This window comes from Mercenaria mercenaria, chromosome 5 (genome assembly GCF_021730395.1).
Source record: "Mercenaria mercenaria strain notata chromosome 5, MADL_Memer_1, whole genome shotgun sequence".
NCBI classification, from domain to species: domain Eukaryota; kingdom Metazoa; phylum Mollusca; class Bivalvia; order Venerida; family Veneridae; genus Mercenaria; species Mercenaria mercenaria.
Genome location: NC_069365.1, coordinates 37,930,505 through 37,957,286, shown reverse-complemented (window position 1 = coordinate 37,957,286; position 26,782 = coordinate 37,930,505). Strand labels below are relative to the sequence as shown.

Sequence of the window (26,782 nt, the reverse complement as noted above, 5' to 3'; positions counted from 1 at the left end):
GACTCATGAATCTTTTAATATTGAATTTGTCGTCCAACCCTTTTCTTACCTTTAAATACATTAGTAGAGCTTTAAATGCAGAAACTGAATCAGTATTGCCGAATCTGACATCATTAAGCGTATCAAAAGTGAAAATGTCTGTGTCAGAGACAGCCTCCCTTGACGAGTATTTCTTCAGATCTATTGCAATTGGCAGACATCTTAAATATTTAGACATATCTGATCTAAAAATATCCAGTTTAAACTTCAGCCATATTAAGCCGTTGTGTAACTCATTAAACACGTTGTATATCAGAAATTCGGTCGTTGGATATACCGATAATTTCCACACTGTGGGTGCTTGTAAAACCCTAACAATGGTTGATATCAGCGGCCTTTTGATACCAGCTTTGAGGCTCAATTTTTCTTTCGAAAACTCTGAAGCTAGTTGCAGTTATCTGAATTTTTTGTTCCCCGTAGAAACATTAATCTTAAACAGTGTAAATACAGGATTTGGAGTAAGGCAAGGTCAATATTTTCTAAACATGTCCATGTGTCCAATGCATATTCAAAAAGTGTCTTTTGCAAATAATAAGATACAATGGATAAATATGACTGTGAAGTTACATGATGCTACAGAACATTCATTATCTGAATTAAATGTTTCAAATAATGGTTTGGAATACCTGTCACCTTTAACTCTGAAGCCATCAGAAAACATCCGCATTCTTGATCTTTCAAACAACAAACTAAATGTAATGCAAAAGAAGTATACAGAGGACTTTGAAAAATTGTTTTGGGCTCAAACAAAATTGCACTATCTTAACCTCTCCCATAATAGTTTTAGTAAAATACCTATGCAAACATTCTCACAAAACAAACATTTGAAAGTTTTAGATATTTCATATAATAATATAGAAAGTTTAGATTTCGTAGTAAAGCAATTAGTAAACATTGAAAAACTGATAACTAGTCACAATAAGATTAACACGATTGAATACGATTTCCGAATGGATTTGCAAATGTTTTTATCAAGACTTTCTTATTCCACTGTAGACGGCAATGACATATTCTATGTGTATCTGGAGGGAAATCCGTTTGAATGTACATGCGACAAAGAGAATATGAGATTTCTGGAATGGCTTCATTCTACAGACGTTATAGATGAAAATGAAACATTAACATGTATTCTAGATGAAAACCTTTTAGACGTTAGAGGCACCGGTCTAGCAGAAACTAAACATTTCTGCAGAATGCAAACAATCCAGATGGTTGCTATGATATCTACACCCCTTGTTTCTGCAGCAGTTATAATATTTATCATATATGTTTTCCTTATTAAAAGACGTCGTAAAAGAAAATTAATTATTCGTAAAGTTATTGCCCAAATTGAGATGGGAATATTCCCCTTACAACATCTAGCATTTTTGTCGCACTGCAGTGAAGACACAGATCTTGTAATGAGAAAAATCTATCCAGAACTGTGTGAACACTTATCAGAAATAACTCATTCAGAGAAGGAATTGGTGTGTATAGGCGATAGACATTTTCGACCTGGATGTGCTCTTCGTGAGGAGGTAATGCGCTGCGTGGAAAACTCATCGGTATTTGTGGCGATTATTTCGAAAAATTTCTGTCGAAAAGCATGGTGTAATTTGGAGATTGGAGAGGCGTATGATCAGAATAAGCCAATTATAATGCTCATGACTGAACATGTTGAAAAAGAATTGATGGACTATTCTCTACAGAAAATTTTTGATCGCTACACTCATGCGACGTGGATACCAGATGACAATGGCGGTCACATTGAACCAGAATGGAAAATATTCTGCAACTCAATCATACAGTTAGCAGGAAAATCAACTGAAAAACATGTTAAAACTCCTGCCGAAAAAATTGTCTAATAAATTCTACATATCGGAGTTTAACTGCATCATTGAAAATGCAGTTTCATTTGGAAAGATTATGTAACCTTGATATCGCATCGGACTTATTTGTACAAAAGATCATGAATTTACTAACCCCTTATCTACTAGTATGTGAAACTTTCCCATTTATAAATACAAATGTATACCTATTCATAGTGATGCGTATATATTTAACCAAAAATTTGGAAAATTACAGATAAAATATCTGCTTTGTTTATTTCCAGATTTCAGTTTCACTTTTTATACAGCTACTTTTAGTTAAGGTTTTGCAAACTGAGCAGTTTTTGTGCTATGGAACAGCTGCATTTGAAAGCTTTGGTTCACTATATTTTCACACCACAAATGAAGATCACTCTAAATTCAAAATGGCAGAAGTACCTTAAATTCAATATCTTCCGTGTAGATAAAACGGGAATCTGCATTAAGTATGTCTAAAATTTCACTTCCTTCTAACCCTTTCATTATTTCACCATATCTGTATAAAACAGTTAACGAATAACATGGATTAAAATTAAACTAAATCTTAAGAATATTTATTGTGCCAAAACAGATTTATGTATTAAACAATACATTAACAGTTTACAAACATGAATTTTAGTGTCTTAGAAGTACAAATTATTTTGTTATGTTTATTTCTGCAAGCTGGAGTTTGTTTAAGCGGTATGTGTTCAAGGGGAGAATGTGAATGTTCGGATAAAACAATGGTGTGTAAGCAAGGGAACATGCCAAAACATCTGCCTCTTGAAATAAGAGAACTACTTATTGAACGCTTCAATTTTGATACTTTCAATGGCAGCCAACGCACAAATGGATCTATGATACAGAAGCTTGACATTACTGCAGACCGAGGGACATCTATAACTTCCAAAAGATTTGAGCAATTTTCAAATTTAACGTACTTAGGATTACATGGAAAAGAGCTACGGTCAATAAACCAAGATATTTTTCATGGACTCACGAATCTTTTGATATTGAATTTGTCGTCCAACCCTTTTCTTACCTTTGATTACATTAGTAGAGCTTTAAATGCAGAAACTGAATTGCCGAGTCTTACGTCATTAAGCGTATCAAATGTGCAAATGTCTTTGGGACGATCAGCCCACCTTGACGATTTTTTCTTCAGATCTATTGCAACTGGCAGAAATCTTACATATTTGGACGTATCTTATCTAAATATAGCGAGTGTTAACTTCAGCCATTTTGAGCCGTTGTGTAATTCATTAAACTCGTTGGATATCAAAAATTCGATTATTGGGTATACCCGTAACATCCACACTGTGGGTGCTTGTGCAAGCCTAAGAATGGTTGATATGAGCGGACTTGTCATATCTCCTTTAAGGCTCAATTTTTCTTTCGAAAACTTTGAAGTTAGTTGCAGTTATCTGAAATTTTTGTTTCATGTAGAATCATTGATCATAAACAGTGCAAATACAAGATTTGGAGTAAGGCAAGGTCAATATTTTCTAAACATGTCCATGTGTCCACTGCATATTCGAAAAGTGTCTATTGCAGGAAATAAGATACAATGGGTAAATATGACTGTGAAGTTACACGAAGAAACAGAACGTACTTTATCTGAATTAAATGTTTCAAATAATGGTTTGGAATACCTGTCTCCTTTAACCCTGAAGCCGTCAGAAAACGTCCGCATTCTTGATCTCTCCAACAACAAACTAAGTGTAATGCAAGAGAAGTACACAAAGGACTTTGAGAACTTATTTTGGGCTCAAACAAAATTGCATTACCTTAACTTCTCCCATAACAGTTTAAGTAAAATACCTATGCAAACATTCTCAAAAAACAAACATTTGAAAGTTTTAGATATTTCATATAATAATATAGAAAGTTTAGATTTCGCAGTGAAGCAATTAGTAAACATTGAAAAACTGATTGTCAGTCACAATAGGATTTACACGATTGAATACGATTTCCGAATAGATTTGCAAATGCTTTTATCAAGACTTTCTAATTCCACTCTAGACGGCAATGACATATTCTATGTGTATCTGGAGGGAAATCCATTTGAATGTACATGCGACAAAGGGAATATGAGATTTCTGGAATGGCTTCATGCTACCGACATTATAGATGAAAATGAAACATTAACATGTAATCTAGATGAAAACCTCGTAGACGTTAGAGGAAACGGTCTAGCAGAAACTAAACATTTCTGCAGAATGCAAAATCTCCAGAAGATTGCATCGATATCTACACCCCTTGTGTCTGCAGCAGTTATAATATGTATCATATTTGTTTTTCTCCTTAACAGACGTCATAGAAGAAAATTAATTATTCGTGAAGTTGTTGCCCAAATTGAGATGGGAATCTTCCCCTTACAACATCTAGCATTTTTGTCGCACTGCAGCGAAGACACAGACCTTGTAATGAGCAAAATTTATCCGGAACTGTGTGAACACTTATCAGAAATAACTCGTTCAAAGGAGGAACTGGTATGTATAGGCGACAGACATTTTCGACCTGGATTTGCTCTTCGTGAGGAGGTAATGCGCTGCGTGGAAAACTCGTCGGTATTTCTGGCAATTATTTCGAGAAATTTCTGTCGAAAAGCATGGTGTAATTTGGAGATTGGAGAGGCATATGACCAGAATAAGCCAATTATAATGCTCATGACTGAACATGTTGAAAAAGAATTGATGGACTATCTTCTACAGAAAATGTTTGATCGCTACACTCATGCGACGTGGATACCAGATGACAATGGCGGTCATGTTGAACCAGAATGGAAAATATTCTGCAACTCAATCATACAGCTAGCAGGAAAATCAACTGAAAAACATGTTAAAACTCCTGCCGAAAAAAAATGTCTAATAAATTCTACATATCGGAGTTAACTGCATCATTGAAAATGCAGTTTCATATGGAAAGATTATGTAACCTGGATATCCGATCGGACTTATTTGTACAAAAGATCATGAATTTACTAACCCCTTTATCTACTAGTATGTGAAACTTTCCCATTTATAAATACAAATGTATACCTATTCACAGTGATGTGTATATATTTTTAAATGTTTAAGAAGAGCTTCTATCTTCTATATGTAATTCAATAATCTATCACATTGAATACTATATGGGTTTTGCTATGGTATAGCGCACGTAATTCTTTTTTTTTCTTCCTCTTAAACTAAATGTTCGGTTTGAATTAAGAAAGAAACATACTCTAGAAAAAACACGATGAGACGATTCTTAAGAGTTATATATGAATATATGGAAAAGTTAGTTTATTTGGTTTTATAAGTTGATATCTCCTGAATATCGCTTTAGTTACAATAGAATGTTGATAAAATTTGAAAATGAGTTTGACATGGTTTTATATTTATATGATACTGTTGGTTACAGAACACCGTCTTACATTCTAGCTTAGAAAATTGTTTGCTATCTGTGAATAACTGTACCTGTAAAAGACCTGTATTTTTGTTCAAAATTACAATAAAAAATATTTCAAATTTTCACCTGGAAGACTAAGCTTGGTGAATTTATGACTCTGAGAGCATTTTATTGCGAAACTTTAGTTAATAGGATTGGTAACGAAAACGTTATGAACCGCAATAGAATTTTAATAATTTCCCGTCTCGGAGCCGAGTTGCTGTAAAATAGCGTATTTTTACATAATATTTTCATCTCGGGTAGGTTGTGAATATATTTTATTTTAACATTTAGTCAAAGTAAGGGGAAAATATGTTCAATTGTTTATATTGTTATAGTTTTTTTCTTAAATGGCTGGAGCTAACCAATAAAAATTATTCATTAAAATACCTTACATTGCATTTCATTATCGAACAGCCTTTACTTAGTGTTTTAAGTTTAGTTTTAGTTTTAATTAAAAAGCTTTTGTTCTCTTGTGTTATTTCTGAGTAATTTCTTTGAAATTTACTTTTGGTGCTATCAAATCATCTCTTGAACTATAAAATATACGGTTAAATATAGATGTTCCCATGTTCATATTTTTCTGACATTTATTCACTTTTTGCAATTGGAGAAGACAGTTTTGAATATTAAGGAAAATGTCATTGACCATCAAACTGCACAGTTTCGAAGCATGTCTGCAAATATGGGCCCATCTGTAAATTCTATTGAAATTCACTCAGCAATTTTGTAACTTTTGATCAGGTACCCTATGTGACATTGAACATGAAATTTGACAAAACCGGTAATTCTATTGTCATTCTGTTTTCGGTATTTTGTTAAGATTGACTTGTACTTTTATTTGATATATAAATTATACTTGTACGTTAAGTAATACATAAATTACAGCGTAAAACATGTTTTGTTGCAGAACTTTTTTGTCGAGTATATTTCATCTATTTCAAGAGTAAAAATGTCCAATATCTGTTGTGTTATACTCTCTATTCCCCAATTACAATAGTGTACGTTGTATATAAGAACGTACATTGAAAGTCTGAACATGACTATCATATTCAAAACTTGAGGATATAATTGTATTAGTTGTCATAAATAAAGAGTTCCTAGTAAACAAACTCCAAGACAAATCTCAACCTATAGTCAGCATTAAAAATGTAAAACAGTTCTCTTCTCTCCTAACCTCATGGCGATGATATGCCACCATTACAATAAGGTATCAAGAGTAAATGATATAATCTAAGATAGGATAAATTGGTACATGACTCCTTTTATAAATTGACTGTCCATAGTTTGTGCAATCAACCGGTATATATATAGCTCAACACCAAATTTTGCTGGGCTAAATTCAAAACTCGAAGAAAGAAATACAACAATGTATTTCTGATGTCATTGAAAAATACTTATTTAATGACTTTCCAGTCAATAAGTGTATACTGATGAAATGATACCAACATTAGAAATAAGGTGTCAAGAGTAAAAAATATAATCTGACCTAGGATAAAATGGTACATGACTCCTTATATAAATTGACTGTCCGTAGTTTGTGCCATCAACCGGTATATAGCTCAACACCAAATTTTGCTGGGCTAAATTCAAAACTCGAAGAAAGAAATACGACAATGTATTTCTGATGTCATTGAAAACTACTTATTTAATGACTTTCCAGTCAATAAGTCTATACTGATGAAATGATACCACCATTAAAAATAAGGTATCAAGAGTAAAAAATATAATCTGACATAGGATAAAATGGTACATGACTCCTTATATATACTGACGGTCCATAGTTTGTGCTATTAACCGGTATATAGCTCAAAACCAACTTTTGCTGGGCAACAACTCAAAACTCGAAGAAAGAAATACGACAATTCATTTCTGATGTCATTGAACTACATTGATTAATGACTTCCCAGTAAATAGGTGTATACTATAATAATAGTATTGGTCAAATTTATGTTTCTGCAAAACGTAAAGTTTTAGGCACTTAGTGCAATAAAAAGTCCAGTTAAACCATCTATGGACAACTGTACTGTATTTTTCTTAATCCAGCTTGCTCTTCACAAATGAAATTATATCTTTCTAAATATTATTTAATGTAATATGTCACACAGAAGTAAATAATTTGCCAAAACAGCTAAGAATTATTATCCCTCTGTAGTTATCAGGGTCATTTATATCACCTTTATTTTTTATACAGTTTTAAAATACCTCCTCTACTCCAAGTTGCAGGACGCATACCTGCATCTTAAAATATAGTGAACAAGAAATATTTTTAAAAAAGATGGTCGGCGAATTGTAATAAGACAAGAAGTTTAAGAGTTTTTCACATCATTTCTGTTATTTTATTATCTATCTGACATTTTGCAAACAGCAAAATTAAACACGACACTTCAACAATTTAAATGGTTCTCTTTTAATTTTTCACAAAGGTTTCGTAGAGGTGCAATTCTGTTTCGGTTTTTCTACGACGAATAATTACAGCAGTGGTCTGGAAGTCACTTCTCTACCTAGACGACTTTAATCGATTGGCTAATCACACCCTTATTCATGTGATACGCAGACCGTATTCAGCTCTCTCTGTAAAATGATATCTGTTGGTATTTAAACAGATTTCTACTATATTTATTAAACTTACTTATCATTTTAGATATATCAATATTCTTGCTAAATGTACTGAGCGAAACGTAGTTTTAAAACTGTAAACAGCGTTTATTAAGGATAAACGCTTTGTCTGACATTTCACTCAGCGTTGCACAATCAGCAGAGTGAAAAAAATAGGCACTCTCGTCCAGTCAGGCAGAGTGTTGCATAAATCTTTCGTTTTGATGAATTATCTATAATGCGTTATCAAGTAATCTGATTTGCAAACTTAAGTCACGTGGCATGGAATAGTCCAGGTCACGAATTCGTTCTTAAACGGCCTTCGCCGAAAAACAGAACAGGTGCATAGATACATGAGAATATTTTAAATACTCATTCACAACCTCATCAAACGAAGAGGCTGACTTATTTCTTTTCAACAAATTAATAGCCTGTTGTACTATACTTTCTTACAAAGGTGCAGTTAATTCTTCATAATAACTTTCAATATTTTGCAAGTCAACAAAATCATTATCTTCACTAACAAGATTTCGTATAATTAACGTAAATGTTCATAAAAGACATCACTAGAAAAGTTACTTATAACATTTGTCTTATCACCAGAATATTTGTTCAACAGACTCCAAAAGGATTTAGGAACAGAATGCTTCAAACCTAGAGACCACGACTCTGTGTGTAATAACGACGTTACACTTGCAATATTACATGATCCGCTGGTCGTGTCCAATGATCATCGTGAAAATAACAGTAAATCCGTGCGTTAAGGAGCAGTTACTAACGTCTCATGAAAGTTTAACGTCAACTGAAGTTATATTTGAAGTGCTAAACCTACTCTGGTTATTGGTAAGAATGCGTTGAAAAATTTATAAAAACAAAGCAATTTTTTTTCACGCAAGATTATAAGAGTCTAGAATGTTTTCGTGCACTCTGATTTGCTAGTACATTATACATCACGACCACCTGTATGCACCAAGACACTAAATTGTACAACGCACGTGAAAACTTTTATTGACATAAAATCTATAAAATTAAATATAAGTAACTGTCATGGTCGTAAGTATAATTTTTACGTCTGTGTGGAATAGACTTTGTTTAGACTTATTCATAGATCAATCGCTGAGAATGATCTACGCATGACCTTTCTGATGAAAACATATTAAATTTTATAGTCAATAAAAGATTTTTTAAAGCAGTCCTTTAATTCTCAGAAAATACTCAAAAGAAATTAAATGTATTAAATGAACAAACAAACAAAAACTAAAAGAACAAACAGAATTCAATATACATGTATCTGACTAAATCAATATCAAAATGATTAAAAGAAGTTTGGAATTTGTTGTCACAATCCCCGCATACGGGTATCTGATGCTCAACAGATTTTACATTAAAAGTACATATGTAACAATATCTGCATGTATATAACAGAAAAGTTGCCATAATTTGTAACAGCATCAGTTGGATAAGGTTATTCTTCTTCTTTCATCACAGTGTAATATCAAACGATAACAAACATTCGGGCTTTAAAATTCAATCCCTTTGCGACATATTTCATGAAAATCTACCTATTGCAAACCTGGCGTAAAAATTTACCACTCGTCACAAAGATAAATTCACAAGAAATCAGACGTTCAAAAAGGAGTCTGTCCCATGAAATAATATACATGTTTCGTATTTGGGGATTATAAAATGATACAATTATTATTATTATTGTTAACCGAATAACAACATTCACGTTCATTTGAAAACATAATAAAATTAAATGCAACAAAATTCTTGTTACTACAAGTAATAAACTGCAAAAACCTGTTGTAGCAAGAGCAAGTTCTTTAACGCACGCTTGTACGCAGACATATTATTATGAAATTTTATGTAAGAAATAAATGAATTCCACATGAGTGCAGCTTTGTAGATAAACGTTTGTTTCAGGTAATTCGTTTTAGGTTTAACGACAGAAAGATCCTTGTGTTCTGATGAACGCAGACTATAACGATCATTATGAGCAAAATGTAGTAAATCTGAAATATTTATATAATAGGACAATCTCCATTTTTACATGGGTATCTCCCCAGTTATCCCGTGACTGAGTGACTAATAGATATAAATCAATGCATTAATCTTCCCATTTTAAAGTTCGATAAAGCAAACTTTATAACATGTAGGAAGAGAATAGATAAGCCAATATAGCTCTGGGTTTTTAACTTCCTATTCCAAGTACCAACAATTTTTGTTGGTAGATCTTCGAACAGGTTGCGATTTGAGGAGATTTATTACAACATCTTTATATTTTGTATATTAAGCGAATGAAAGAGAGAAAGAGATAGTAAAAGTGAGTTTGAATTGTATTTATGATGCATTCAACATGATCGTATAAATTGATTAAAGCTGCATGTCGCTAGATTTATCTCAAATTTTTCGAAATGTACAAAATGTTTTCATTAGTTAGAAATTAAAATGAAATGAAAACATAAAGTGATTTTTGCTTTCTAGGAACTTTTTATCTATGAATAAACTCCGTTTATCAAAAACGGTTTGTAGAAATCTCTTAAATATTGAAATTTGATGCAAAATGGAAGGAAATTATCTGTATTTTATATGATATACATTGAAATATATACTTGAACCTTTCATTTTTAATATTTATTATCCTTTGTGCACCGGTAACGTACTGAAACAGGTAAAATTTTTGAGTCCTCGAAAACGGGCCAATATTTACAATGAATGCCTATAACGCTTTTAAATGGGGGAATTTTTTCTATCCTCAAAACCTGACCCTATTTTAGCGTAGGAACCCTGAAACTTTTATTTTTTCATTTTTAATTCCTGAAATTGAAACGTTTATATTTCGATCTTCTCAGATCGTTCATCACGACTTTTATGTCATGTTACTGGTACTGTTTAGTTTCTCAGCATGAACATTTCGGCCTGGGTGGTTCCAATACTCCCGCTTTCATAGCTTTGGGTATTGTTTAATCACCCCTTGGATATGGTGTCTGCTTTTTAATTTTGTCTTTTGGCAGTTCCTGTGATATGCAGGCTCCATAACCTCAGATCCCCTTTCTAAATTCCAGTTTGTTTAGTTCTGCTCATTGTTTTCTCGTTTAGGGCAAACCCATTATTTTAACTGGGGACCATACACCGCTTTTCATGGAATTACACACTAGTGTAGCATTTAAATTCCAATCACGCATAATAAAGCCTTATAAGACAAACATAAGACTTATGTGGATTTGGAGACAATATATGGGTTATCTCGATAAAATTATAAAAGTGATCAATAAAATCGATCTTAATGGTAATATCGATCATTATTATTTTTAAAATACGTATTTGAACGTTGTGGGCATGTTGGCAAAAGTTAGGATTCTTCATCCGGTAACGTTCACAACCGTATTTATTATGTCTATCGACGATTGTTGCTAAAACACAGCAGAAATGACAATATTTGTTTGAACGTGAATACGCAATAGGATGGTTCACATACATGTTTTATAATACTGCTTACTTTACTTATACTATATTATAATAAATAATACATGGATTGCCTGTAGTGTATATAAGTGGGTCGCGTCTGCGTGCTGTGGGTTTCGTTTTGAGGAGGCTGCGTTTTTTGTGCGTGGCATTCCCTGTTTGATATTTGTCTTTGTTTTCTATGTTAACAGTTTTTGCAATACCCGAAAGCACTGTATCGTTGAAGAACGTATATTTGGTTCTTACCCGAAAGAGCACTCTATCGATGAAGAACGTATATATGGGTATTTTATACGCTTTAATATGGTAAATGAAGTCATAATGAAAATCTGCTCTTGAGCTGAAGAAACAGCTACAACCGAGAAAAACGTATTCGGGTTCATTTTAACGTTGTTAAACGTACCCTTTTCTGAAAATACGTCAACTCTCGCGTCCGGTTTTAAACCTGCCAAGAAGGCATCCTTCTCATAACGCTGCAGGCAATCGCTGTAAAGAATGGCCCGGTTTTGAGGCAAAGAATTTTTTACCCGTTTCAATACGCTACAGGCAATCGCTGTAAAAATTGGCCAGGTGCGCAAAGGATATCAATATTGTCACATGTTCTAACAAAATGAAATTCGAATGTTCCTCTGAAGGCATTTCATTGTAAATGCTTAATGGAGTATTTCGTTCAACAGTATTGTATCACTTTCTACTTCGAGCTAGCTTTGCATTAAATTTGTTCCGGTTTATAGCAGAGTTTGAGGGCGGGAGGTCGAGAGTTCGATTCCCAGCCGCGTCCTAACAAAGACATGAAAAATGATACTGGTTGTTTCCATGCTTGGCACTCAATATTTAAAGGTTGTACCAGGAGGTGAAATAAAACCCAGTTAAGTATCTGTTACTGGATACAATGTTTGTCACAAAAGAGCTTTGTAGTTCGTGTTGTCTGTTGATTATATGCGACGTAAACTAAAGTTGACCGTTACGTTTTACCTTTACCTTTAACCCAGTTATTTTGAGATTTACTGCGTTTACTGGTGTTCAGCTCTGTGACATTTAAACGCTACACATTCTTGTTTGACTGTGTCTGACGGAGCAGATAGAGACTTCGATATAAGCAAATCTTAAATCACATATTGTCTGAGCAGCTTTGATATTTTTCTTCTTGACTGTTTTGCAAGGCCTTAAATGGAGTTTCTGTTGTTACTCTGTTGCTCTGCTTTCCATAAAGGCACTGAGTATATGCCGACATGATCTTTACGTTGTCGTTTTAAATAGGTTCAGCCGGATTGTTGGGTGTTGCACATTTCAATATTTCTCAAAAACAGACTCAGATCAAACCGTGTCTGTTATTATATTGCCAGGTTGCTTTCTAGGCTTCAATCCAGATTTTATTAACTAGTCTGTCCCACCTAATTTTGCACCTCCGATAATTTATTTATATTGTATGTAAAATTGTCAAAAATAGCATCGTTAATACCGGAAGGTTAATATCTCTAGGCACCTATTTCATTTTTTTGAAAAAAATGTAAAATGAAGTTAAAATTAAAGATGTTTTCTTTCTGTAAAATGGCGAGTATACTCGCCACTTGCATGTCCATTACAATAGTTGCCACTTGCGTGGCCATCAACATCACCACTGGCATGTACATCACACCAGCCGACACTTGCATGAGCATCATTAAACTCGCCACTGGCATGTGCATCATAATAGTCGACACTTGAATGACCATCAATATACTTGCCACTATAGTGCGTCCGTCACAATATTTGCTACTTATGAACATTCATATACCCACCACTGACATATCCATCACAATAATTGTCAGTTGCATGGCCATCAATATACTCGTCACTGGCATGTGCATCACAATAGTCGTCACTTGCATGACAATCCCTATACTCGCCACTGGCATGTGAATCATAATAGTCAACACTTGAATGACCATCAATATACTCACTACTATACAATATTTGCTACTTATTAAAGTTATAATACTGGCAAGATAAGATTACGTAGCGAATGTAACAAGAAAGTCATTTTTCTACAGCAACGCATAAAACGTCACTTCACGAAAACATTGGCCGGATAAATTTACTTGTAAATTGATAGGTAACACCGATGGAGACGGATATAAAACAAGAGCTGTCCGTAAGACAGCGCACTCGACTTTTCTCAGTGCTTGACTCTGAATTAGAGCTTTGCCATTAAAAAAAAATCAAAGTTAAAAAGGGACATTACTCTGACAAAATTTAAATCAGAGTTATGGGAATTGTGTCTCCTGGTGTAGATAGTAAATCATTATGTCAATAGTAAATAACTATTTTGAGTTTTAAGTTAAAAGCTTTAATAGTAACAGAGATATCTGACTTTTAACAAACATTTCTAAGTTAAAAAGGGGCATTATTCTGTCAAAATTCAAATCAGAGTTATGGATATTGTTTCTCCTGGTGTAGACTTTGATGATTAATAAGTATTTTAAGTTTCAAGTTAAAAGCTTTGATAGTAACAGAGATATTTGACTTTATCAAAAACTTTAACAAAAAATTCTAAGTTAAAAAGGGGCATAATTCTGTCAAAATTCAAACCAGATTTATGGGAATTGTGTCTCTTGGTGCAGACTTTGATTGTAAATAACTATTTTGAGTTTCAAGTCAAAAGCTTTAATAGTAACAGAGATATTCGACTTTATCAAAAACATTTAAAAAAATCTAAGTTGAAAAAGGGCATAATTCTGTCAAAATTCAAACAGAGTTATGGGGATTGTTTCTTCTGGTGTAGACTTTGATGGTAAATAAGTATTTTAAGTTTCAAGTCATTAGCTTTGATAGTAACAGAGATATTTGACTTTATCAAAAACTTTAACAAAAAATTCTAAGTTAAAAAGTGTCATAATTCTGTCAAAATTCAAATCAGAGTTATGAGGATTGTTTCTTCTGGTGTAGACTTTGATAGTAAATAACCATTTTAAGTTTCAAGTCAATAGCTTTGATAGTAATAGAGATATTTGACTTTATCAAAATCTTTAACCAACGGCGACGCCGACGCCTGCAATAGCTCTACTTTTTCTTCGAAAAGTCGAGCTAAAAATGTTACTTTCGATTTCAGGGACACAACCGCCAACATTCGGATACGTCCGTAACTACGCTAAAGGAAGTGGCTAATCGTACGGTCCTGTATGAATAGTGAAATAACCTGCAGGTGGCTATTCGTATGGCTGTTTTATATTACATTGTACTGAAGTCATTGAACTGATATATTTTTAACCGATTTCTTTAATTTTCAGTCGCACATAAACTGGAAGTGATTTCGAATATAGAAAAAGACTACTTTTATGTCTGTGTGCAATATTCTTGTCATCGTATGACATATATGCAATAAGTTTAAATAATAATAATGTCCTCTATAGAAGTTCACATCTGACATGGTTTGAATATCGTGTAATATGCTTATTTTCTTTCAATTTTTGATTGATAAGACTGGAACTAATTATTGACAATATTCTCTCTCTCTCTCTCTCTCTCTCTCTCTCTCTCTCTCCCTCTCTCTCTCTCTCTCTGTCTCTCTCTACCTACCTTACTTCATTATTCATGCGGTAGTGCCGTATTCACTATCCATATATTATTACAGTATATCTGTATCTTATGTATGGAGTTCAATGCGGATGAATGTAAGCTGGAACAACTGATACGGGGACTGGAAACCGGCATTTATCTTATCTTATGCTGTCGTCCAATCGAAGCGTATGCCGTAGGTTATTCTGCTATTACTCAAACACTTACGCCTTACAGTTTAACTCGTCCTTTCAGTGAAAATCTGGGAAAGCATTTGTTGAATTTTTTGTTGAAAACAAAAGTTCTGCCATGAAATTATTGCCTGCATCTGTTTTTAAATGGAAAATATCTACATTAATGTTACTTTTCGCCCCGTGAAAATGGCTAAATCTAGACTTGTCTTACCCAGAGAGAAAGATGTCGTTTTTTACATGATATTTGCCTTATTGATTCAGAGTATTTAGAACAAAAAAATTAGGACATATTTTAATGAAAATAGCAAGTCAAAACTGTAAACTGTTGCCTGAAAATATTTGTTTATGATATTGCTCTGTTCTTCACCATTTAAATGCGTGTTAAACCTAGATGATTTTCTGCAGTTTTATCTAAAAGTTCGGAATACTAAATGTAACAACTTCGTTGTCGGCCTTTTTTAAAATAATATTGTTATTTTAATTTAAATGCATTGTATTTTTCACACATCAGTTTTAAGATTAAATTTATTAAACTAATTTTTGGAGTTTAAACAACAATTTCGTTTGAAACATTCCCTACGTTCAAGAAGAATGTTTGTTTCTGTATGTAGAAATCTGACATTATAAACAATAATTATAATTATGGCTCTATAAGATTTTGAAAAGTATCAGCTTTCTGTTATTTTCCATTTTTTTTTTTATTCAAATCCAACAAAAATCGGCCCTTTGATAAAGGTTTGAAGTTACGTGGTAAAATGTTTCTTCAGGGAAGTGAGCTCGAGTTAATTCATAATAATTAAGCATATCACCACATGCAGTCGCATGCTGTTTTTGCTTCAGAATCCCTTTAGATCAATCTCTGATCATCTAATTATCGCTACTTAACATGTGACTGGTAAACCCTTTGAACAATAAGTGTTATAGCTCCATGATTAACATGAGGTAATATGCTAATTACACGCTAATCGATAGTGGCGAAAACAAAATATCGATCGCTAACGACTGGTCGATATTTACAGGTATGGACGACAGCATAATACAGATAAATGTATTGATTTATACGGAGTTTCTACTCCCCGTATTAGACCTTCCTGATGTAAGGTATTGAGGATTATTCGAAATAAAAAAAAACCCTATCATCTACAATTATACACTCCATAATATATAGCACTAAAAACTAGAGACGCTGCAAAATACCTCGGAGTCGCACAAGGTAAAGATCTCAGTTGGTCAAAACATATTACTAACATCACATCAAAAGCATATTATTCACTTAAATTCATCAGAAAGAATGTCAAAAAAAAAAAAAAAAACGTAAAAAAAACAGCTTACAACACAAATGTCCGCCCACAGCTTAAATACTGCTCCTCTATAAAATGGGACCAAAATTTACATGTCTTGCACTTGGTACTGGCAGTGTTCCACAAGATTCGAGGACGGCTATCATTTTCCCTGCATACAAAAGGGTCCACGAAGCAAAGCCAGGAATTACAAACCTATTCTCTTACGTGCATTGCTTCAAACTGATGGAGCATGTTTTAGTATCAAATATTATGAATCATCTAGATAAGAAAATTTGCTTAATTCCTTCCAACATGGCTTCCGCTCAAAGCACAGTTGTGAATTTCAGTTATTTATTTTAGTCAAGAATTTTATGATTACCTTGAAGTTAGTAAATAGACAGACCTAATACTGTGAAATCATTAATATTCGTGGGGGACTAATTTTCGTGAATTTCGTGGTTGTGTCAATCCACGAAATTTAATCCCAAAGAACAAGTAAAATTCCCATTCATTTTATGTTCAAAAGTTGAAAGCTACGAATTCATATCCCCACGAAATTGCCGTTTTGACCAAAACCACGAAATTTCATGCCCACGAAATTAAATGATTTTACAGTAGTAATGGAAATTAGCAAAGCGTTTGACAAAGACGATCACAATACTTTGGTCTACAAGCTATTTCAATTTGGTATATACAGAAAAACATTTAAATACGAACACAAAAGGTCTTCAATCAGATAAATTACCTGTGGTATCAGGAGTACCCCAAGGGTATGTCCTTAGGCCTTTTCTTAACATATCAGTCACCTGCCAGATACAGTAGTTTATCTCACAATAAAAAGAATGCATTATTGTAAGACTCTCCAGCAGGACCTCCTTAATTTAGAACTTGGAAAAAGACCTGGTCAAGGGAGCTTAATTCTGATAATGTGAAGTGATTAGGATATAAAAAAAGAAATAATAAAACATTGCTTTTCCCTATAAGCTACATATCCATGAATTAAAACTATAAAAAAATGCTAAATATGTAGAGGAAACATCAGTGTCAGATCAGTTTGAAAATGTATCAAACAAGGCAAACAAGACCCTAAACATACATGAAAAAAAAACGATCAAACAAATATTAATGTACAAATTAAGAAACTCAGTATAAAACATAAGTTCACCCATAATTGGAATATTGGTCAACTGTGTCAGGATACTGGTTATATGACCCAGGGAAGTGCCTACGCCTTCAGTATCTTGAACAATAGTTTGGGTCCAATCGCTAAGGTGACTATGTCTTAGACTAGCTGACAAACGATGTAGAATGTCCTTTGTTAAAACGTAGAACTGGTGAGACCAAATATCTCATATATAGAATTTTCCTCTCGCTACCTTGCCAAAACGATTCGTGTACCAATGATTCGTAAATGATTTCTTATTATGAGCTAGACAATTTTAGGGATCAGGCAAATCACTAAATGTTTCAAACTAACAATCTTCAATTAAAAATGATTAGCTCAAACTCCTATAGGCTGGAGACTCTATACTTGACTAGTCTTTTTGTTGAAGTTCCCGTCAGACAAAGTCTTTGAATCAACGACATACAAGTCCTATCGCATAGATGCTCGGCCTCTGTCCTCTCAAACTCTATATGATTGCCCTGACTCCTGGATGCTCAGCGCCTATATGCTATCATATGTAGCATTCAACTACCATATAGGTATATCCCCGATGCCTTGGCTGTACTTCGCCAATAATGCTGAACCGTCTATAAACTGGAACGCTCCTACTATCTCAGTAGATTACCAAACTCTGGGTCTCTGTCTCAGCTTCCCGATGCTCAGCTTATATATGCTATCGTCTATAGCATTCAACTACCCTTAAGGTAAAACTCCTATGCGCTGGCCCTATAGCTCGAAATCTTGTTGAAATTCTGCAACTGTTCTTTAGTCTATGAACTTCAAACGTCTTCTTTTTAATAATTTATCCGCCCTGACAGGGTAACTGCAATAGTCTCCTTATCAAGGTACTGGGATAAATTATTAGTTGAATCCGCCATGTGTCTTCTTCAACCGCTGGATACCGAATGAGCTCTCTGTCATCCATCTACCTATTTATACCCCAGCAGACGTGCTATTTTTAGAACTTGTTTCTGATTGGTCCAAATTTAAACATAGCGTTTTACAAAGAGTACTTGCTCTATCAAATATCTGGTTCCCTTCAACTTTTGTATATGACATAATGTGTGATGCTGGGACCCAGCTATCTATATAATGAACCCCAATCAGCCATAAATGACCCAAATTCTATTAATAACAGCAATTCAACAAAAAATATAGCAATGACAACATGAAAAGGGAGTCAAGCACTATCTGTGCTTATGTGCTACGTTATCAATATATTAAATATACAAATTAATCGGATAATAGCCCCCTTCTCAACAAAATACTTTCAGTTTTTCAAAAATTTAAGGAATAATTTGTGTACAAAATCTCCTTTTCTTTTTACTATTTCTCGATTTTTTTAAATATCTGTTACACATAACACATACAATCCTTTATTGTCTGCTTAAATAATCAGCACATACATTTTCTGTACCTTTAATAGATTCTATCTTGAATCTGTAACATTGCAAAAACAATGCCCATCTCATAATTCTCGAACTTTCTACTTTACATTTCTATATATAACTCAATGGGGCATACAAATACTTTTGAAACTTCTTATCTCCAAATACTATTGATAAACATTCTCTTTCAATTACTGAATAGTTTTTCTCTCTTTGGAGAAATTTCTTACTGGCATAAGCTATAGGAAATTGTCCATCTTCATACCTCTGAAGCAGGGCTGCTCCAACACCAGTATCTGAAGCATCACACTGTAATATAAAAGGTCGTGAAAAGTCTGGTAACCGTAGAATAGAAGCTTGTGTAAGCAAGGTTTTCAAAGTATTGAAAGCTTTGGCATGTTGTTCTTCCCATACGACGTTATTAGGTTTTCCTTTCTTGATCAAGTCGGTCATGGGTGCTGCAACTTCGGAGTATGAGGCTATGAATTTTCTGTAATATCCTGTTAGACCAAGGAAGCTCCGTACTTGTCTCTCAGTCTTAGGTTCGTCAGCATTCCTTATGCGATCTAATTTATCATCTTCCATTTCCAGCTGATCGTTTCCAACTTTATACCCAGTAAATAAAATATTATCATATCCTATGAGACACTTAGATGGTCTTAGTGTGAGTTTTGCATCTCTAACTCTGTTAAAAATATCTTGTAACATTGACATATGTGTGTCCCATGTTATTGTGTGACCTAAAATATCGTCCACGTAATTGTCAGCATGTTTGCATCCTGTCAATAATTTTCACATCATTTTATTAAATGTAGCACCTGAATTGATCATGCCAAAAGACATTTTCCGAAACTGAAAACTTCCCTCAGATGTTGTGAATGCTGTCAAGTGCCTAGATTGCTTCTCGACAGGAATCTAACAGTAACCTTTGCTGAGGTCTAATTTTGTGAAGAACTTATCCCCATGAAGTTTCGACCGAATATCTTCATCATTTCCCATTGGCTCTGTATCAAATTTCGTTACAGAATTCAAACGTCTAAAATCTATACAAAATCTGTTTGTATTGTCTTTCTTTTTTACCATAACGATAGGGGAGTTGTATGCAGAGGTGGTAGGCTCGATGATACCAGCCTTTAACATGTGTTGAACCTCTTGGTTAACCTCATTTCGTTTTGCATATGGTATGGGGTATTGTCTGACTCTAACAGATTCTGTGGTGGTAAGCTCGACCTTATGTTCTGCGAGATTTGTAGTTCCAGGACTTTCTGTGAAAATTTCTTGATATTGTTTCACAAGAGATTTTATTTGAGTTATTTGGTCTTTGGATAACTGAGGATTGATTTTTACATCTTTATGTTTCCGACCCTCCTATTCTGACAAGATCAAGAAAATTTTTCGTCATCAACTCCCCCTGTCTCTATATATCATGGCCTCGATCACAGCGACACTTCTGCAAAAGTATCTTGTCTTTCCTCGTACTTTTTGAGTAAATTGATATGGTAAAGCCTTTTTGTCACCGACCTTTATTTTTAAAATCCATTTTTTGGGACCACATCAACTACTTCATATGGTCCTTTCCATGAATGATAAACTTTTTGGTGATTAGTTGGCAAAGTAAAAGCCCCTTATCCCCGCCCTTAAATTTCTGTTTCTGGCACTCTTGTCGTAATGGTGTTTGTACGTTTCTTGTGCTGCATGAAGACTTTCTCTAGCTCCCTTACATGTTTCTCCACCCGATTCCGTAAGTCTAATACATATTCATATGTGTTCTTGTTTCTGGTGTTTCAGCTTCAGTCCAAAGTTCTTTAAGTACTTGCATAGGTCTCTGACTGTCCTACCATGAGTAGTTAAAATGGTGAGAATCGGGTACTTGCCTGGTGGAACCTCTCGATATGCAAACAATACGGCTGACAAATATTATCCCAGTCTTTTGGTTTTTCTTGACCATCTTTTTAAACTTACTTTTTAAAATACCATTCATACGCTCACAAAACCCATTGCACTTTGGATTATACGGAGTTGTTAACATTTGTTTCAGATGATCAGCCTACAAACTTCTTCCATCAGCGTGAGGTAAACTGATTCCTCTGTCACTCAAAATTTCGGATGGAAATCCTACTCTAGAAAATATATCTAGCAGACCCTCAGCTCCCCGTTCTGTCTCAACCCTAGGTAATGCACCTGCTAGGATTCTTGTGGCATAGTCGACCACGGTAAGAATTTTTACCGATTTCCTTTTTCTGAAACAGGAGCAATGGTCCTATTAAATCCACAGCAACCCGATGAAATGGTGTCTCCATTATTGGCATATTCCCCAAAGGGGGAAACCCTTTCTAATTTTTCCCTTTTGGAATCATTTTTGGACAAATATCACACGCCCTACAAAAAACTTGTGACAACACTAGTTAACCCAGGCCAGTAAAAACTTGTTTGTATCCATCAACTGTTTTTTTATTGATACTATTGATTCATGAGCTAAAGACATAAACTCTCTTTCTGAACTGAGTTGGAACTACAATTTGCTTATCTCTTTGATAATATGCTTTCTTTTCTTCGAAGGTTCTATACAATACTCCTTCTTGACTTGTACATAAATTTTAACCACTTTGTCTTCTTGTTTCTGATGCGAGGCATATGTCCACAGTTTTCTAGGGTATTGTCTTCCTTCTGAGTTTTTTTTAAATTGTCGACATAAAGTTCATCCTGTTTAGGTTCTGTGACCTTAAAAGGGTTTTTATTGACTGTTTTTCTTTCTCAGCCTGTGCTCTCGTTACCCAGCTGCAACAATATGTTCGTTTGATGGAGAATGTTCTCCGTCCCTACTACCCCAGTTAATGTCTGGTCTATCAGAAGCCCTTTGATATTTCCAATAATTAAATTCGCAGATCAAAGTTGTCAAAACCATGGCTTCAACTTCCCCTGTGTATATGGTGTGTAAACCCTGTATCTTTGCTGACGGAACTACCCTTGAACGTCCATCAATTGCAACCATAAGATACTTCTTATCTATCATTTGGTCTTCTGAACAAAGTCTTTCCTAACAGCTCCCAAATTCACACCCTGTATCTCTCAAAATCTGAACTTCTTTATCACCTATATATCCTTTCTTCAATCCCAAAGTTCCTTTCACTGGTTTTGGGAGTCAATAGTACAGATGCTTGCTATGACCGAACGGATTGTCCATTTGCTAAGAAACCCGCCCATCTTCTATGTTTTCTTTTACTTTTTTGTCATCCAATGACAGCTATGCATGAAGCCGACACTTTCCTGTCATCTATGTTGTCTCTGTCTTTATGCTCTTCTTTCTCCAGTCTTGGGTTTGTAGAATCTTGTCTGTCATGCTTATCTATTGTCTCTCTCGTAGGATCCCTATGGCAAAGCAGACCGCTTATCTTTTCCTCTTATTTTGGTCTCTGCACTCCCGTGCTATATGACCTCCTTATTACATAAGTAAATATAAGCTTTTAAAAAGTGGCCTTTCTCTTTGTTGGGGGTTTTGATGATGTGTCATACTTGGGACGTTGTGGTGGCCTATTGGATGATGAATTTATTTTTCAAAACCCTGTTTGAGGTTTATTACTACCATGCGCTTCCCTGTATTTTTCTGCCAAATGCGTGATCTCAGCTCTCGATTTTGCAACTCTTTCCTTTAAGAACAAAGCAAGGTCTGTGGAACTTCTGCCATTTCTGTCCATCGACTGAAATACCTATCCAGCCTTGCCATGAACTGAAAAACAGTTTCACCCGCTCTGGCTTGCATTCCCCGACTTCAATCTAAAACTTCTTCTGTTAATGATAAAGCTTCAGAACTGCTTTCTTCAAAGCCGTATAGTCATTGGCTTTGGGCTGGGGCATGCTTGTGTATACGTCCCGGCCTTTTCCTGTAAGTAATGAGCTGAGGCTCACAGCCCATGTCTCTTCTTTCCATCCCTGGCTATTTGCAAGCCGCTCAAATCGCTCGAGGTATGCATCCATATGCATCCATATCATCCTTACTTTCCTCGAACTTTGGTAGCCTTGGCCGCAATGTTTGACTACTCAAGTGGTCAGCACCTTTATCAGTTCCTAATGCTCCGGCATCAGCCTTTATTTTAAGCATTTCCAACTCCTGTTCCCTTTAAAACTCGTTCTTCCTCTTTTAAAGCTCGTTCCTTTTCTAAACGTTCAACTCAAATAACCTTTCTCTTTTGCCTGTTGTTCCTCATAATGCCGTAACTTCTCGGCCTGTTCAAGCTAAAAAAGCCTTTTTCTTCTCAGCTTCCCGAGCTCAAAACTACGCTGTTCAAACATCATAACGCCGTCTTTCCTCATCTCGTCTCAGCATACGCTCCTCACGTTCAGTGTACTCCTTTTCTTTTCTATCCACATAATCGCTCAGCTCTGAACCGAAAAGCCCATTCGTTCACCCATCGCTACCCCTTTTTGTAGTCCATCTTGAAACTTTAAGTTGGAACTATCTCTAAAGCTCAACTGTATGTAGTCAGACTACCCGTTGTCACAGCGCCTTCTGTACCCAACAGAAAAGTCAAAAACACCAGTCTATGTCCTCCTTGGATAAAAGATTCCGGCGAGCCCCAAATTGTCAGGATATGGTTATATGACCCAGGGAAGTGCCTAGCCTTCGTATCTTGAACAATAGTTTGGGGTCCAATCGCTAAGGTGACTATGTCTTAGACTAGCTGACAACCCATGTAGAATGTCCTTTGTTAAAACGTTAGAATGGTGAGACCAAATATCTCATATATTTGAATTTTCCTCTCGCTACCTTGCCAAAACGATTCGTTTTTACCAATGATTCGTAAATGATTTTTTATTATGGCTAGACAATTCAGGGTCAGGCAAATCACTAAATGTTTTAAGCTAACAATCTTCAATTAAAATGATTAGCTCAAAATCCTTAGGATGGAGACTCTATACTTGATGGTCTTTTTGTTGAAGTTCCGTCAGACAAGTCTTTGAATCGAAACATACAAGTCCTATCGCATAGATGTCGGCCTCGTCCTCTCAAACTCTATATGATTGCCCTGACTCCTGGATGCTCAGGCTATATGCTATCATATGTAGGGATTCAACTACCATATAGGTATATCCCCGATGCCTTGGCTGTACTTCGCCAATAATGCTGAACCGTCTATAAACTGGAACGCTCCTACTATCTCAGTAGATTACCAAACTCTGGGTCTCTGTCTCAGCTTCCCGATGCTCAGCTTATATATGCTATCGTCTATAGCATTCAACTACCCTTAAGGTAAAACTCCTATGCGCTGGCCCTATAGCTCGAAATCTTGTTGAAATTCTGCAACTGTTCTTTAGTCTATGAACTTCAAACGTCTTCTTTTTAATAATTTATCCGCCCTGACAGGGTAACTACAATAGTCTCCTTATCAAGGTACTGGGATAAATTATTAGTTGAATCCAACCTATATGTGCTTATGTGTTACGTTATCAATATATTAAATATACAAATTATTCTGACAAACTGTTTGGCATTCAAGGCAACAAAATCTAACTAATGAAATTGAAAGAATACGGAACGCTGCCGCTAGATATGTTTAAATCAATTATGACTGTAGATGAAGCATCACAGAAATGTTAACTGTACTTAAATGGCAAACGTTAGAAACAAGGAGAAATTTCACATTCCTATTTTTATATAAAATCCATCATTCCATTGTTTTTGTAGATCACCTGTACCTACTAGACTCTAGGGACCTTCACTTTTATATTCCCTCCTCTCGCGCCCATTATCACATGAACTCATTGTTTCTAAGAACCATTAGACTCTGGAACAACCTACCACATCATGTAAAATCCAGTGCTATTAATGAGTCCAGGAGTGGCTTAGATTACTGATAAGCTACCATAACTGAACTGACGCTGTTTTTATTTTCTGATGGTCGCGTCCATTAAGTTATGGCAAAACCCCATTTGGTAAACTAACCAGTATCAAACTGCAACATCTCGTACAGTCTCTCGTGAGAAACTGATGATGCCATACAACAGTTCAGAGCACGTATTTAATCACAAACATAACCATTTTCGATAAAATCCATAAAAACATACCTTAGAAGGTTTAAGTTCTCAGAAAGTGTCAATAAATAACGTTTAATAACGATTCTATACCGCCTATTGGTTTTCAAAATGAAGAGTACCCTGATCGGGTGACAATTGCAATGGCGGACAAAATATTGCAGACAAGGGTACCAGTTTGAAACTTGTATGTATAACTCGTGTTCAAATTATGTTGCATGGATTTTTTTATGCCAGATCAAAAGGAAAATGGAATAGAAATGTTATAAAGTAAAAGTGAGCCCATTGCATTTCATTTGATGAAATTAAAACGTGACAGACGTCTGGCACGATTCCTTGTCACGTTTCAGTAAGGGATTCGTTTTAGCTCAGAGATCTGTAACAGCATATTTACATCTCTGAGCTGAAGTTAATTTACCAGGAAGGATCGTGCAGATGTAGATAAATTAATTGTTCGTACGGGACCGTACAAAGAGTCACGCTAAATGATTGTTCGTACAGGACCGTACAAAGAGCAACGCTAAATTTATTTAAGAAACACAACAACAACGTGTCTAGCACATTCGTATCGCATTTTCTGGTAAACTGCCTTTCTTTTATTGAACAACAGGCTTAATTTGATAACATAAATGTATTTTTTGTAGAAACGGCAGAGAAAAGCAAAATATTTGTAAAGGACCATGTATGATAATGGGCGTTTAGGGCCCCGATCCAATTTTGTTTTTAAATGCATCATTAGATTATAAAATATGTCTATTTTCTTGATTTAGTTGCCAAATATCTTAATAAAGTCGGTATGTTTGTTTGTTTTTTGTTGTTGTTGTTTTTTTTTAAATATTATTTATATATGCATGCGTCCAAGTGTGTGAATATTTGGTTTATGAGGGGATATGCTTTAAAAAGTGCCATACTGAAGTTATTATTTACTTAGATTAGAACTTTACCTGATAATTCCTTGCTAATACAGTGTGCAATTCATTTTGACATTTAATACCCTTTATAGTACTTGAAGAAAAAAATATCAAGAGAGATAACTCTTCTTTACTCAAAAATGCTGAAAAGTAACGTAAAAGTTGTATTTTCTCAATTTTTCAAAATAAAGACACATCAAGAAATGTTCATTGTTTTATATCTATTCTATCTTATTTTGTAAATTTAGAACTTGTCATGGTCACAAATTTAATGACTTTTTACCATGGTAACAGATTGAATTTTTATGCATATTTGTTTTTAAAAGCATCTATTACTTCTCCTCAATTACTCAAGTTTGGTTTGAGATATAGAAACTTTTGTTGGTAAACTATAGTAACACAAATGTGTTGGTGTCTGGTGTCATATGGAGTCTGTTTGGTTAAAATAAAAATAAGAGAACCATTTTGGTCCTAGATTGCTCACCTGAAATACTGTACTTGCTTGGACATTTTTGGTAGATGGTCATGCAAAGAAAATATTTGTCAAATTGTTTTGAAATAGGGCGAGACCCTTTTCTGGCAAGATGGTTGTAAAAGTTTCCACTAAATAAATAAACATGGACAGGTATGATTTGTGTAGGGGATAATATATGATACTAAGAGAGACAATATAAAAAAGTAAAAAAAAAAAGTTTTTAAAAAGCAGACGGGCGGTTTTTAAAATTGTCCTTAGTCATACACAGAAAACTAGCACCATCCTTATGCAGCCATGTTTTTTAACAAACCAACTTGGCTTAGAGGAATTTGGTACATGGTCAAGGAACACTGTTGTCAAATTATTTTGAAATCGAACCAGCAATTTGAGAGGAAAAGGGATAAGATTTTAAATTTTTTCCATAAAGACATACAGGAAA

The 26,782-nt window shown here is 34.7% G+C and overlaps 2 protein-coding genes across 2 annotated transcripts; both read left to right on the top strand.

The window, feature by feature from the left end:
* The first annotated feature begins 590 nt into the window (after positions 1 to 590).
* On the top strand, positions 591 to 1,883 carry LOC123558323 (toll-like receptor 4). Its single transcript, XM_045350201.2, has one exon. The coding sequence runs from the start codon at positions 591 to 593 to the stop codon at positions 1,881 to 1,883; it is 1,293 nt and encodes a 430-aa protein (XP_045206136.2).
* A 1,559-nt stretch (positions 1,884 to 3,442) lies between these two features.
* LOC123558322 (toll-like receptor 3) lies at positions 3,443 to 4,759 on the top strand. The gene has a single exon (XM_045350200.2). It carries the CDS (start codon positions 3,443 to 3,445, stop codon positions 4,757 to 4,759), a length of 1,317 nt encoding a protein of 438 aa, XP_045206135.2.
* The last annotated feature ends 22,023 nt before the right edge of the window (positions 4,760 to 26,782 follow it).